General features: G+C 40.7%; 1 protein-coding gene across 1 annotated transcript in view; it reads right to left on the bottom strand.

Moving 5' to 3' along the window:
• LOC119882406 (transmembrane channel-like protein 3) overlaps positions 1-14233 on the bottom strand; it is a 41993-nt gene extending 27760 nt beyond the window's left edge. Inside the window, exons 1-5 of the mRNA XM_038692428.1 lie at positions 14112-14233; positions 12174-12320; positions 9558-9633; positions 7773-7854; positions 7111-7217 (exon numbers count right to left, since the gene is read on the bottom strand). Of these exons, the coding sequence (XP_038548356.1) occupies positions 7111-7217; positions 7773-7854; positions 9558-9633; positions 12174-12320; positions 14112-14233 (534 nt within the window). The remainder of the gene's footprint in view (positions 1-7110; positions 7218-7772; positions 7855-9557; positions 9634-12173; positions 12321-14111) is intronic.
• Between the last annotated feature and the right edge of the window lie 2146 nt (positions 14234-16379).

The following is a 16379-nucleotide window of genomic DNA, read 5'->3' as shown; positions in this document are numbered from 1 at the left end:
CACCTGCGTTGCTTAACGATGGTTCGTAGCATGTATGTTACCAACTCAGTTACCTCCGTAGTTCGAACTAGGGTTTCGGGAAACAGTTGCATCACAACTGCATAATCCCAACCAAGGAATTTGCTACTGTAGTTGGCAACAATGCTTTTGGGAAAAGCACCCCAGGATAGATTAGTTGGTGAGTCTTAATTGTCCTTTGGTGTGGGTGTGACTGGTTGTTTGTCTATGGGTGCATCTCAGTTCTCTTAATTGCATCCATTTTCCCTCACTTCCCAACCACCAGGGATGCATAGACCAGAGATGGGGACTCAAGTTTGAGACTTGGACTCGAGTGCGACTTAAGTCTCACACACAGTGACTTCAGACTCGACTTCAGACTCGTCTTCAAAAGACTTCAGACTCGACTTGAGACTAATCCTCAAAAGACTTCAGACTCGACTTGAGACTAATCCTCAAAAAACTTCAGACTTGACTCGGACCCGAGGTGAGGGACTCAATGTTTCTTTTTAGGAAACGTTTGATGAGATTTCTGTTATTCCCCTCCCTACAACCTGCCTACGTAACACGTAGTATCAGCTGCGCGCGGCCACATGTGAGAGAGGACAACAAACAGCGGCAGCTGCTGAGCCATTCATCGTAAACTTTGGCCTTAAAACTTCATACAACAAGACCCAAACAAAGAAGCACTGAACGCAAAATAGGTTAGTAATCTGATGTTAGTGAACATGTTTAGCTCAGCATTGGCGATCTAACGTTAGCTTGCTTCTTGCTTTAGCTACGACCTGCGAGAGGTTAACTCCGACTGTCATTCGTTATGAAAAGATGAATGAGCATTTGCCAAACTTGTGGTGGTCGATTAACGTAATCATTTACTTGCTTTATTTATTTGCTATCTGCCATCAAGTTAATTATTACCGTCGGCTGACCATGTAACTTTACAGTTTTATTTAGTTAACTTTACACTGGGTTTGAAAATCAACAGGGTTTGTTGACTTACAGTAGTTTATAAGCTGTCAGTAATTGTAGACACATTGTACATTAGGCTACATGGTTGTGCTCTGTAAGTTAAAAATAGACAGATTTATTGTTGATTATGCAACATCACAGTTTTATTTAGTTAACGTTACACTGGGTTTAACAGTCTGGGGAGTGTTTTGACTTACAGTATTTAATAAACCATCAATAACTGCATTGCACATACATGGTTGTGCTCTGTAAGTGAAAAACAGGTTACAGTTAAAGAATTCCTTATAGCCATGCAGTTTTATTAGCAACCTGGATTGAACGCAGCAGGTGATACAGCATTCGTAATAACCACGAGAAACTTGAGACTTGACTTGGACTCTTGCTCAGAGACTTGAGACTTGACTTGGACTCTTGCTCAAAGACTTGAGACTTGACTTGGACTCCAGCTCAGAGACTTGAGACTTGACTTGGACTCTAGCTCAGAGACTTGAGACTTGACTTGGACTCAAGTGCAGTGACTTGAGACTTGATTTGGACTCTAGCTCAGAGACTTGAGACTTGACTTGGACTCGAGCTCAAAGACTTGACTTGGACTCGAGCTCAGAGACTTGAGACTTGACTTGGACTCTAGCTCAAAGACTTGACTTGGACTCTAGCTCAGAGACTTGAGACTTGACTTGGACTCTAGCTCAGAGACTTGAGACTTGACTTGGACTCTAGCTCAGAGACTTGACTTGGACTCCAGCTCAGAGACTTGAGACTTGACTTGGACTCTAGCTCAGAGACTTGACTTGGACTCGAGCTCAGAGACTTGAGACTTGACTTGGACTCTAGCTCAGAGACTTGACTTGGACTCCAGCTCAGAGACTTGAGACTTGACTTGGACTCTAGCTCAGAGACTTGACTTGGACTCGAGCTCAGAGACTTGAGACTTGACTTGGACTCTAGCTCAAAGACTTGACTTGTACTCTAGCTCAAAGACTTGACTTGGACTCTAGCTCAAAGACTTGAGACTTGACTTGGACTCTAGCGCAGTGACTTGAGACTTGACTTGGACTCCAGCTCAGAGACTTGAGACTTGACTTGGACTCTAGTGCAGTGACTTGAGACTTGACTTGGACTCTAGCTCAAAGACTTGACTTGGACTCGAGCTCAGAGACTTGAGACTTGACTTGGACTCCAGCTCAAAGACTTGACTTGGACTCTAGCTCAAAGACTTGACTTGGACTCTAGCTCAGAGACTTGACTTGGACTCTAGCTCAGAGACTTGAGACTTGACTTGGACTCTAGCTCAGAGACTTGAGACTTGACTTGGACTCGAGCTCAGAGACTTGACTTGGACTCGAGCTCAAAGACTTGAGACTTGACTTGGACTCTAGCGCAGTGACTTGAGACTTGACTTGGACTCCAGCTCAGAGACTTGAGACTTGACTTGGACTCTAGCTCAGAGACTTGACTTGGACTCTAGCTCAAAGACTTGAGACTTGACTTGGACTCTAGCGCAGTGACTTGAGACTTGACTTGGACTCCAGCTCAGAGACTTGAGACTTGACTTGGACTCTAGCTCAGAAACTTGACTTGGACTCGAGCTCAAAGACTTGAAACTTGACTTGGACTCTAGCTCAGAAACTTGACTTGGACTCGAGCTCAAAGACTTGAGACTTGACTTGGACTCTAGCGCAGTGACTTGAGACTTGACTTGGACTCCAGCTCAGAGACTTGAGACTTGACTTGGACTCTAGCGCAGTGACTTGAGACTTGACTTGGACTCGAGCTCAAAGACTTGAGACTTGACTTGGACTCTAGCTCAAAGACTTGACTTGGACTCGAGCTCAGAGACTTGAGACTTGACTTGGACTCGAGCTCAAAGACTTGAGACTTGACTTGGATTCTAGCTCAAAGACTTGACTTGGACTCTAGCTCAAAGACTTGAGACTTGACTTGGACTCTAGTGCAGTGACTTGAGACTTGACTTGGACTCTAGCTCAAAGACTTGACTTGGACTCGAGCTCAGAGACTTGAGACTTGACTTGGACTCGAGCTCAAAGACTTGAGACTTGACTTGGATTCTAGCTCAAAGACTTGACTTGGACTCTAGCTCAAAGACTTGAGACTTGACTTGGACTCTAGTGCAGTGACTTGAGACTTGACTTGGACTCTAGCTCAAAGACTTGACTTGGACTCTAGCTCAGAGACTTGAGACTTGACTTGGACTCTAGCGCAGTGACTTGAGACTTGACTTGGACTCTAGCTCAGAGACTTGAGACTTGACTTGGACTCGAGCTCAGAGACTTGAGACTTGACTTGGACTCTAGTGCAGTGACTTGAGACTTGACTTGGACTCTAACTCAAAGACTTGAGACTTGACTTGGATTCTAGCTCAAAGACTTGACTTGGACTCTAGCTCAAAGACTTGAGACTTGACTTGGACTCTAGCTCAGAGACTTGAGACTTGACTTGGACTCTAGCTCAGAGACTTGACTTGGACTCTAGCTCAGAGACTTGACTTGGACTCTAGCTCAGAGACTTGAGACTTGACTTGGACTCGAGCTCAGAGACTTGAGACTTGACTTGGACTCGAGCTCAAAGACTTGACTTGGACTCTAGCTCAAAGACTTGACTTGGACTCTAGCTCAAAGACTTGAGACTTGACTTGGACTCTAGCGCAGTGACTTGAGACTTGACTTGGACTCCAGCTCAGAGACTTGAGACTTGACTTGGACTCTAGCTCAGAGACTTGAGACTTGACTTGGACTCGAGCTCAGAGACTTGAGACTTGACTTGGACTCCAGCTCAGAGACTTGACTTGGACTCCAGCTCAGAGACTTGAGACTTGACTTGGACTCTAGCTCAAAGACTTGAGACTTGACTTGGACTCTAGCGCAGTGACTTGAGACTTGACTTGGACTCCAGCTCAGAGACTTGAGACTTGACTTGGACTCTAGCGCAGTGACTTGAGACTTGACTTGGACTCCAGCTCAGAGACTTGAGACTTGACTTGGACTCTAGCTCAAAGACTTGACTTGGACTCCAGCTCAGAGACTTGAGACTTGACTTGGACTCTAGCGCAGTGACTTGAGACTTGACTTGGACTCTAGCTCAAAGACTTGACTTGGACTCTAGCTCAGAGACTTGAGACTTGACTTGGACTCTAGCGCAGTGACTTGAGACTTGACTTGGACTCCAGCTCAGAGACTTGAGACTTGACTTGGACTCTAGTGCAGTGACTTGAGACTTGACTTGGACTCTAGCTCAGAGACTTGAGACTTGACTTGGACTCTAGCTCAAAGACTTGACTTGGACTCGAGCTCAAAGACTTGAGACTTGACTTGGACTCTAGCTCAAAGACTTGAGACTTGACTTGGACTCTGCTGACAGCTGCTTTCATCAGGTGCAGTCAGTGAGATTGACTGGATGTGCAGGCTTTCTTTTCCTTTGCTTGAGTCTTTACTGCAGTTTAGTGACTTCTTGTGTCTGTTTAGTCCGACTTCTTACTCATTAGCATTTTATTGTCGTCTATACGGATTAAACTCAGCCACATGTGACTGAATGAAATTACATTAAATTATGTAAAAAGTGTTTCTTGCAGACAGACTCTCCAACTCTTAACTGACTCCATAATAAACGTTAATGGGAGAAAGAACAGATAAGGGAAATCTGTTTTAATAAATGTGTCGTCCTTCTGTTGAGCGCTTTGTGTGGTCGGAAGACGTAGGCGCTATACAAATACAGAGCATTTACAGAACATTCACTCCTACACTGAACACAGTGATGCACTTTTAATGTGTTATCTGTCTTCACTTGGTATAAATCATCGGTGGTGTTGTAATGTGTCAGATCCGTCCGTTCCGCTGCAGTGTACAATCAACAAGAGCTTTCCAATAAGGGAGCGTGTCGGTCAGCAAAAGACTTCCGTGAAGGATGCATGCTATGAGCGAGTGTATCCTCCATCCTCCTCCTATAGTTACAGCTGGCTCAGGTGAGTCCTGAACCATCCCTTAGTTATGCTGCTATAGGCCTAGACTGCCGGGGGATTTCCTATGATGCACTGAGCTCCTCTCTCCTCTACTTTCTCTCCCTCTGTATGCAACCTCATCCCATTATTGCATGTTACTAACACAACTTCTCCCCTTTCTGGTAGTCTTGTGCTTTCTCGTCTCTCTCCTCTCTCCTCCTATCACTTCCTGCAGGTGTTTCTGGCTCTGGAGCTGTGGAGTCTGGATCTGTGGCTGCGGGTCACCTGCTGCCCCCGTGTTCCTGCTCGACACCCTCTGCTACAATTATTGTTACTAGTCCTATTGTTATTATTGTTATTATAATCATTAACATTACGATTGTTATCATTAACACTACTATAAATATCAGTACCATTTTTCACTTAGTGTATAGCAACATCACCTTTACTGTCTGTACCTCTGTGTGATTATTGTGTAGGCTGCCTCCCTCCCCTCTCTCTCCTTCCACCCCTCTGTTTTTCTCTCCGTTCCTCGCAATCTCTCTCTCTCTCTCTCTCTCACCCCCAACCAGTCGAGGCAGATGGCCGCCCACCCTGAGCCATGGTTCTGCTCGAGGTTTCTGCCTCTTATAAGGAAGTTTTTCCTTGCCTCTGTCGCCTAGTGCTGCTCTTGGTGGGAATTGTTGGGCTTCTGTAAATAACATCACAGAGTACGGTCTAGACCTGCTCTTTTATGAAAAGCCCTATGAGATAACTGTTGTTGTGATTTGGCGCTATATAAATAAAATTGACTTGAATTGAATTGAATCCTCCATCCTTGGAGCGCAAATAAGAGCTTTGGGACAGTCTGCAAGATGGCGAAGTGGAACAACTTCAAGAGAGTCAAGAATTGATTAAACGACAAATAAGGGAATTGAGAAGCACCCTATGTGCGGCCCTGCGATGGACTGGTGAACTGTCCAGGGTGTACCTCGCCTTTCGCCTAATGTCAGCTGGGATTGGCTGTGTAATATAATAATTTGTCATGGTATTGGCATAAATTTAAACTTGGACTAGGTAAGGCTTTATGCTGTGGCTCCACAGTGTTTTCCAGCGAATAAGTCTCAGCTACAGTTGTCTGCATGCATTTGTTTGCAAATCTTTTCAATCGGAAAAGAAAAAATATACTTTACTTTTAGTGTGTTTATACTTACATCAATCAATCCCAGTAGCACTTACAGTGATTCTGACTTTTGGGTTAGACACTACAGAGTGTAATCTTTCAGAGAAGCCCTAAACCATGTATTTACTCCAAATGGTTCAAGAACTACATTCAATTTACTTTTGATATGCCTTGAATAGGCGTTTTGCATGAATTTTATAGGAATGGTAAGAGGTTAACAGGATACATTTGAATTAAAGAAAATAACAGTGCAGCTTAAACACAGAGACTGTTTGTTTTAAGTTCATTTGTCAGCTGACAAATGGGGAATGTTTTTCTCTTAACTATTGTTACTATTTTCTTTAGGATATGTTTATCTTAATGCATATTGCAATCGATTTTACAGATGAACGTGCATTTTACATATTTAACACTGTGCTCTTTGTAAAGGCTGTGAATTTGGGGTGGTGGTGTGTCCAACACGCCTTGGCCCAGTTCAATGACTCACTGGCTGTAATAAGCATTTATTTAGCAGATATTTATTCAAAACTAGTGAATAGAGGGAACAATAATTAAATGGGCAATTGCTAATTACATGGCTAATGTGTAAATTGGTGGCTATAGTGAAGAGTATGTTTCAATTTAAATGAGTGAATACTATTTTAAATTGTTATGCTTTGAGTCTTTTAGTTATTAATTGTGAATTGTACCACCTCAATTATGTCAAGTAAAACGGTGTTTTATTGCGATTGTTATTTTCTGGAACTGTTTTTAACCCCTTGTTGCTGTAGCACTTTGAGATTTCCCTGAAATGTAAAGTGCATTATAAATAAAATTTATTATTATTAAAATTTATTGTTGTACTGATGTTTGTGATATACTGAATCAAACAAAAACAAACATATTTCTCTTGAAAGAAATCACCAACCACTAATTAATAAATCACTGTTAACCCAACTATTTGCATAATAAAGATGATATGATGATCACATGTTGATAAGCAGTATTGTAAATGAACATTTGTATAGTGTACACTAGACTTGCTGACCTCAGGTAGGACGATGAAGGCTCCAGTCATGATGGTGAGGACGATATTGATCCCAAACAACCAGCGGAGGAAGATGAAGTAGGAGGCCACGCCCGACCCAAAGTGACCTCAACAAGACAGAGGAAACTTCTGACTGAGACTGACATGCTGCATGCTATTCACACAAAAACAGTCATGTAGTGGTACACGACCAATATTAATAAATATCAACAGCTTTAATTAATATTTCTGTGCCCTGAAAAGCCAATTCTTACCTCTTTATTATCAATCTATTACCCTACTATTACCATGTTATCACCAAGATGTAATGTAAAAATGTAAATGCTCTGTATTTGTATAGCGTCTTTGTAGTCTTTGCGACCGCTCGAAGTGCTTTTACGCTACATCACATTCACCATTCACTCACATTCATACACTGACTACTCAAACAGAAACTAACATTCAGACACATTCATTCACTGGTGGAACAGCCACTGGGGGCAATTCGGGGTTCAGTATCTTGTCCAAGGACACTTCGACATTGCCACCTGGATTGAACTGCCTGCTCTATCTCCCGAGCCACAGCTGCGTGACACTAATGTAAAGTGCTACCAAGAAATGATTTCCATTTTGGGCATTATCCAGTGATAGAATGAATTATGTAGAGCAAATAGATAACTCACTTTCAATTTTCTTGATCCTCACTTCCCAGGGAATGAACAGAACCACAATGTTGTAAAGCACACGGGAGAGTTTCTTCAGCAGCTGCAGGAAGAGAAACCAGGGTTTAAAGATCACTGAAAACTTCGGACGTACTGTAACCGCTGACAGACACACGCCTTCACATTCACAATGGACGGTAATTTATCTGGCTGTATAGCAATGGTTCGAGATAAACTCCACCTCTGAGAATTGGGTTTATATCTAAAGAAACCTGTAATGACATGATAAAACAGCTTTGTTAGTTTTTTTTGCTTTGCATCTCAAGCAAAAATCATTATTATTACAGTAAATGGGTTCATTCATACAAAACAGTTTTCTGGTCTTCTAGCAGTTATGATTTGGGTCAGATCTGTGGTCCATTACCTATTGTTTTTTTTTCATATTTATCATTCAATCTTTACACCCACAGGGTTTTCTGATGTACGAGGTCTATGGTTAAAGTTACATTAAGTGGTTGATGTCAGGCAAAAGGTTGTGGCGTTTCCCAGAGGTGTAACAATACACACTATTTCTGTCACCTGCATACCCATAAGAGGTCTTTATCAAGTAAATCTTTTGTGTCAAACGTTTGAACAACCAACCAGCTATGCTGTCTCAGGTGAATGGCATTCATTTATGTAACTGCATGTTATTACAATACATTGCTGACAAAATGTATTGCACGTGTCTCATGTAGTTTTTATTTCTCAGGATGTAATTTTGTAGCACATGTACACGTAATCCACATAATAACTAAAACTATGTGAAGCTGTGTGAAGCTTTTTACATCCTGTGAAAAATAAAATCAGAACTGAGATGATGATTATTAATCAAGATAAGGGCAGTTGGAGCAATGATAGAGATATTCAGCAGGGAACCAAACTGTAAAATTAATAACTCATCATCACACTGCTCACTAAAAGTCAGTTTATTCCAATGGGACCTGAGCAGCCTGAACATTTAATTAAACTGAGCTATAACAACAGGCAATAAATTCACTCATGCTGCCGTACTTCGGCTGCGTAACTCTCTTTCTCTCTGTATGTCGTCCTTTCTGTATGTGTGTGTATCTAATACAGGGAGACAGATAATACTAAAACTAATAGTAGATATGTGTAGTATGTGTGTGTTCAGCCCACAGGAGGAGAAAAGCTTTGTAAAAATAAGAATTCAGTAGGTCGTACAAAAAACAATCAAACATGTTTTATTGTTCTGGCTCTGATCATCCGGTTATTGCAGTGCAGTGAAATTACACCAAGAAGCTCCTCTCGGCATACAGTCAGACAGAATAGATGGAGGTGTGGCTGTACAGTATAGAGCACATATTTCACTGAAGCTGCCACAGGGACACCACAGAGGAAAGAGGATGTTAGGTCAGCCAGAGCACAGCCATCCTTGTTGTTTTTAATTCCACATTTCTGTAGCACAGTTGTTACCAGCATGGTTGTATTTTTGTGTGGACAAGGACTGTTCTCTTCTAATCAATCTTTCTAACAATTTTGTAAATAAACAAATCCTTATACTCTACAAATCTGTCTCTGTGGCTGTGCATTGGCCACCCCTTCACAAGGCATAACCACCACACTCAATGAGTCTACAAAAAGAACCTTAAGAATAAAAGACAGCTACTACTATAAAGCTACTATTCTTATTTTATCTGGTTCTGTTTTTCATACTCTGCAAAGCTGCATTTAAGACTGGGATCAGTGTGACTGCATGTTCATGAAAACTACAGTAAATGATGCAAATGATTGTTGAGTACATACATCAGCTCCTGCAGTCTGGTAACCTCTGGTTCTGGTCAGTCGGCCCTCATACTTCAGAACAATCTCTCTGGCCTGCCTGGGAAACAAACACACACAGGTGAAAGCTCTGGACCTCAAATATTTGCATATTGTGCAAATTGATTTTTTTTCTTTGTACTTTTTGCTGAGCGTGGTGATTATTTATTTTCAGAAACACATTATAAAATATGAATGATGAGAGATGGGTCATCCTGGCAAAGATAATAATGGATGAGCTAGAGGTCAGGATAACTATGTGAGTCCAATACTGTATATTGCAGTACATTATCAGTTATTATGCGTTAACAATTTAACACTTTGAGAAAACAAAAAACACTGTGAAAGAGGTTATTTATTATGTTCTTACATTTTAGTGCCAATAATTAGATGATTTTACTAAAGTAAAATTGAAACACTTTGATTTGTAAAGTCCTCTCTTGCTCTCTCTGCCCAACCGGTCGTGGCAGTGGCTGCCCACCCTGAGTTTAGGTCCTGCTCAAGGTTTCTGCCTGTTAAAAGGAGTTTTTCTTTACCACTCTGGCCAAGTTCTTGCTCATGGTGACAAAGATTGAGTAGACCTGCTCTATATGAAAAGTGCAATGAGTTAACTTCTGTTCTCTTGGCACTATAAAAATAAAATTTAATTGAATTGAATTATTGGAGTACTTTCCATTGTGGTACTGCCATTTTTACTTACAAACAAAATACTTCTTCAACCACTCCATACAGAAACACAGCAAGACACAGGTCTTACAGCATGAGTTTAAATAACCAAGCCGGTATATCCTTTGAATGATAAATCTCAATCTGGCAAGCGTACCCTTTAAAGTTTTAAAAACAGTTCAATATTTTGGGAAAGCTTGTTGGCGTCTGTGTTTTAATTACAGAAAAGCAGTCAGTACTAAAACCCTGATCATTTTAAAACCGGTCACAGCAGTCTGGTCCCATCAAAATAAAGTCATTCTGTAGATTTACACTCCATAAGATAGTGAAACCAGCTCACTGGACAACTCATAGGGCTATATGCATGTAATGTAAAGGGACTGTACTTATATAGTGCCTATGTCACATTCAGCCATTCCCACACTGATGGCAGTGGCTACCATGTGCCAACTGCACATCAGAATGGAACTAACATTCATAGACACTCACACACTGACGGCACAGCCTTCGGGAGCAATTTGGCGTTCAGTATCTTGCTAAGGATACTTCAACATGCAGATAGAAGAGCCGGGAAACATTTGCAGCTTTTACAATTGTGTTTTTTTCCATGGTTTTATGTTGTGATAACATGCCATTAGTCATAATGAGAACTAAGATAAGAGTTAGAATAACTCAAGCTAAAATTTGTTAGGAAATCTAGGTAAAAATCACTGATGTGTGATGTGAAATATGAGCTGTCATTGCAGTAGGAGTAATCACAGACATTCAGCCTGAGATTAAATAGGGTGTAAAAACGCAGACTTGCATCCCATCCCTGATGATGGCAATAAAACCTCAGCGGTAATAACAAACTGCCCATATAAAACCTGTTATCCATGGCACATACTCAGCACATCTTAGAAGCTCTCTATCTACTCTGTTTCTCTCTAACTCAGCCTGTTCTCTATCTTATAGTCTAATTACATTTTGGCAAATGTTAGAACCCAGCCTTCACAGTTTTGTGTCTGATCACAACATTTAGGGACGAGATTTCCTAAGAAATGAGGACTTCCACAATGCTCGTGGGGCATTTCACAGAATGTTAGCAGCTGTAAGTTTACAACAGTCACAGTAAGCAGTTAAAAAAAAGGAACAGATGAATCAATTAATCAAATTCCAAATAGAGTTGTGTTGCAGCTGCAGAGGCACTATAACCAACCCCCCACCCAAATAACATTCATGTACTACTAATCTGCAATAACAAATATGTTTTGAGAAAAAGATAATGCAGCCCGGACTACTAATCTAACACACTAGCAAAACAGTCACTAAAACAACACATTTAATTTGCTTTCCTACAATATCCACTCATTTAATACTGAAAAAGTCAACAGTGATTTTAAGTGCAAGACAGGACGTGTTTACTTTTTCAGTATTTACAAATGACCGCATTTTCCATAGTTGTATAAACCACATGTGACATTCATGTGGAAGCGAACACTGTGTTCTGGTCTTAGAGTCCACCAACCATTCTCCCCATACAGCACTCTGTTGCCTTTTAATGTCGTCCACACAGCAACTGATTCTCCTTCAAAATGTATTAGACAAACCATTTAGTTGTGTACAGAGTTGCTGTAAGAGTAAGTGATGGTGTTGTCTTGTCCCACTTATCCAGTGGTGAAATGATAACAATATATATTATAGATAGATTTTCTATCTAGAGTTTCTATGACTCTAATTCATGTATTAAAAAGGCTTTGTAGATCTATGGATGTATGTCAGGAACACAGCATGATACACAGTCACCTCTTGAGGGTTTGGTGGGTGAGCTGTTGAGGTTTCAGTGACATATTTATTTCCAAAGTACTTCCATTAAGAAAAGTAGCCTTTCTCATATATTCATGGTTTGTGTTTGTGTGCAGAAGAGGAGGGACAGAGATACATAGGGAGCAATACTTTAACACTTTGAGCTTGCGTCTCATTGGCCAGGGTCTGGTCCGAATGTTGGCAATGATCTCCTTCTGATACTGAATGTTCTGGAACATCTCCTCTGGGTCATTGCTGTCCACCCGCTCATCCTCTTTATCTTCATCATCAGAGGAGCTGCAGAATGAGACACGGGGCACAAGGAATAATGGCTTGGTCTATACATCGTAAAGAAAAGAAAAAGAATGTCATCTAAGGGAGTGTATGAAATTGATCTTGGCGAGGAGGGGTTTCATCCTTCTGTTTAACTTTATAAAAAAGATAAAAAGAAAAAATTGAACATTATTAGGTTACCACTGTTACTGATAGTTTTGTCTATCCATTCCAAATAGTAAATCCCGGTAGACTGATTTGTATGAGATCAGACATCTGACTGTCAGTCTTAATCAAACCAATAACTACATACCTGAGTCACAATAACCGGCAGTGTTCGCTACTCAGAGGTGGCTGCTTCCCCAAAACCAGCAGTGCAATGAAAGCAGTAAAAAGGGGGTATGCACTGCATTTGAGCTCCTGCTATGGTGGGCTCTCAGCACGGTCGTTTTATGCATGGCTGATTTTGAAGTATGTGATTTTCCAGTTCACCTTATTGTGGAAGAGATATTCAAGTGTGTTCTCATACTGCTCATGGACTGAAAAACGTGTGTGCATCAAAGACGTCATCACATTAGAAAAAATTCAATAACAGTTACAGTCAAAGTGTTCTTATTTCACTTTACGCATTTGTAGTTATCTAGATTAGTTGTCCACATGTGGTGCTGAACTGAATGATATATCAGGCTAACTTTATAGAAATTATTTTGACTGTAGTTATATCAGATGCAAATTATAATTTGAAGTTATTTACATGGTATTTGTATGTCTCAAAACATTTCTGGAGGGTGTGTTTTGTGATGTATAATGCTTTTTTAATAAATCTCACAAGAAAGGCTGAAATAAAATGTAACCGTCTTCCTTGTCTTGTTGTGGACAAAATAAGACAATTGATGATGTCATCCTTGGGCTTTGGGAAACACTGACTGACATTTTTCACAATTTTCTGACATAGACCAAACAACTAATTATTTGAGAAAATAATCAAAAGATTAATCTACAAATAAAACAATGGTTAATTGCAGCCTTAGTGAATACTCTTGTCTAGTAGTGCCTAATGAACAAAGTTGAGGAGCATAATGTATGCACAGAATAAAAGATTAACAACATAATTCCTAAACAAAGTTAAAAGGTCATAGGAGCAAAACATGCAAAAAAAACTACCTTTATACTTCTTACAAGGCCAACAAAAATTACATTTCATCACCTTTCATCTTTTCTGGTGTATAATATATGCTGTGCTGCATCTGAAAAATAAGTGATCATAAATTGGATTGTCTTATTGACTTCTTAAAAAGAAATACTGTATATATACTATGTCTAGTGCACTTCTTCAATGGCATTGTCATTGTATTTTCTGAAGTATTTGACATACAAGCTGTGTAAATTTTAGAAATAGTTTTTGTTTCTTCTCTACTTTTAAGAATAAAATCGAGTTTTGAAATAGGCCGCTGTTTAAGGGTAGAGTTAATCTATTTTTTCATAACAAACATTTAAATACTGATCAATACTGTATATCTCTCAATACTTTTATTGATAGAGTCCAACTGATTACTGTTTGTGATTAATGAGCTCTAAATTCATAAAGAGGACCAACAGGTCAGAATGTCCCTGGATGGCAGTTTATAATACCACAGCACACAGGAAACTCCTTGTATTTTTTCCTGATGATTAGATTTAGTAAATGACTAACTGGATAACTTACAGGATGTCTTTTAAGGCTCAGAAAGATGACAGCCATACAGAGTGAGACAGGCAGGCTGAAAGGCTTCCTGATAAAAGCAAGGATCAAATGAAAGAAGTGAGCAGACTCACCCCTCGTGGTGGTCCTGGTAGGCTGAATAAATCCTTCTGGAGTTCTTCCTGATACTTTTATGTCTCTTGGCTGCAGACAGAGACCTGCTGCTGCCAACCAAAGGCTCAGACACTGTGCTCATGCTGTATCTGCTCAGTGTGTGTGCATGACTGTGGTCATGAAATCAGTGTGTGCAGGTCAGTGTGTGAGCAGACGCTGCATTCTACTCAGCCTGACTGGACTGGAGTGTCTGTGCTAGAGACCTGCTCCTCAGGAGACCCATTGGAGCATCCCACAAAAACAGCCGGACACTCACTCAGTCCAATCACAGCCATAGTGACTGCTTAAAGGGACAGCACCAAACAGACCACACAATTTCAGTTTTCATTTTGATAATCATGTTAGATTTTTTTATTTATACTTATTTAGTTTAACTGTCAGTTTATTGTTACATGATAAATTGTTAGAGTATGATTCTACAAAAAACAAAATCAATATTATCATAATGTAAAAAATGAAAACCTGAAATTGATTTTTGATTAAGATGAACAAATAATGTTAAATGGCCATTCAATTTTTGCAAGTAATTTACTCCAACTAACTTTATTTATATTCTTGTGAACAGTTGGGATCACAAAACTGTTATAATTGCCAAAATATAAGTACATCAGTTAGAACACATTTAGAGTAAATGTAATGTAACAATTATAATTTCTGGGTCCGTTAAGTGATGCACACTGGCCCCAAAAGTCTTTTCCCCATAGTTTTACATTGTGATAATGCTGTTGTAAAACAATGGATGCATTTTTTTGAGCATCACAACCCTCTCAAAAAGAATCAGAATGTTATCTATTTGGTCCAATAACATTTGGTCCCATGTCCCATGAGTCCCATGATTAAATGATTTTATGAGTAGGGTTTAAATGCAGTCCTCTCTCCAGAGGCCCCAGTTCTGTGTTTCAATATGGTTTATGGATGAAAAGTAAGTTAACTTTTACTTATCTAACCTTAGCAGTTCACCAAAATCTGTTTCTGAACACATTTGATGTGATAAATAAGCAAACCAGTTGCTGAACAGATGTCCTGTGGATGAGTCTGTTGTTCGTCGTAGAAGAAGTTGATCCCATTCCAGTTGGCAAGGAGGGGGAACCACAGACAGTTTGCTATGACTTGACTGTCCAGGGAGATGGGACGGAAGAAGCAATTGATAGCAAGTGAGATACAAAAGCTTTTCTTTTGGGAATAATGCGTATGGCGAAGTTGAGGTTGCCTAGCAGGGAGAGAAGTTGCAGTTTGTTGCAGCATGGGGTGAGGAAGAATTGGAGATCATAAGGCTGATTCAGTTGAGCTTTTCATTTCGGAATGGAGCGGGAAACAGATTGTGTCAAGACTGGTTCCTAAAAACTCGAGGGACATGTAGGAGCCACTATTCTGTTTTCTCTACACATAGTGGAACCCCGAGGTTGGAGAAAACTGGCTTAGAGTTTGCGGGAATAGAGCAGAAAAGTTAGGTGAGGAGGGGCACAGCATAGGGAGAATGGAAGGGCTGCACAAGGGCAGAACTGAATGAGGAAGGGGAATGAAAGAGTTAAGAAGGGAGGATTGGCTGTGACGATGGGGTGAAGTTGATAATTGACTGTTGGCTGGAATGGTGAGAGGGATAATCAGAGTTTAATATGGAAAGAGCTTGCTGCTGTAAGGGCTGTTTAGGAAAGCTGTGAAGGTTCCAGCTCCAGCTGAAGGTGAGCTGCTGGAACTGATAAAGCTGGGATGCTGAAGATCCTGACATCCAACGCTGAATGCCCTGGCTGAATTTGGCTGCTGTTGTTGCTGGAAGGAAGGACTGGGGGTGTTCGCATCACGGTGCCAGGAGCTCGTCCTTGCTTAAACCTGCTACACAGATGGACTCACAAGATCACAAGAATTCATCTTGCTAAGTTTAAAGCTATGCACTTTTTGTTTGTACCAGTTTGTTTGCACCAATCGGCGTCCTATGAGCAAGTACTGGCAGCTACGACATGAGCTACGGGTTAACCCTAACACTAGGTGTGTGAGACGACGTGTGTGAGGAGTGACTGTTTGCTCGAAAACAACAATGCTAAAGAGGTTAGCATATGCAGCTAGCAAACTGAAGCATATTCTTTATTGAAAGTAGAGCAAAGAATAGCACTGAAGTGCCTGCCCTTCCAAAATGGTTTCCAACAACACCTTTTTAGATGGTTCTGTTCTGTTCTAACAAACCATCTGGTGAGGTTGCTGGGAGTGGGCAGTGGGCGGCTCTGGCATCC

This window comes from Micropterus salmoides, unplaced genomic scaffold (genome assembly GCF_014851395.1).
Source record: "Micropterus salmoides isolate LMB-PRFRI ecotype aquatic unplaced genomic scaffold, ASM1485139v1 Ms_hic_scaffold_3, whole genome shotgun sequence".
Lineage (NCBI taxonomy): Eukaryota > Metazoa > Chordata > Actinopteri > Centrarchiformes > Centrarchidae > Micropterus > Micropterus salmoides.
The sequence above is the reverse complement of the archived record's forward strand: the minus strand, read 5'-3'. Positions and strand labels throughout refer to the sequence as shown.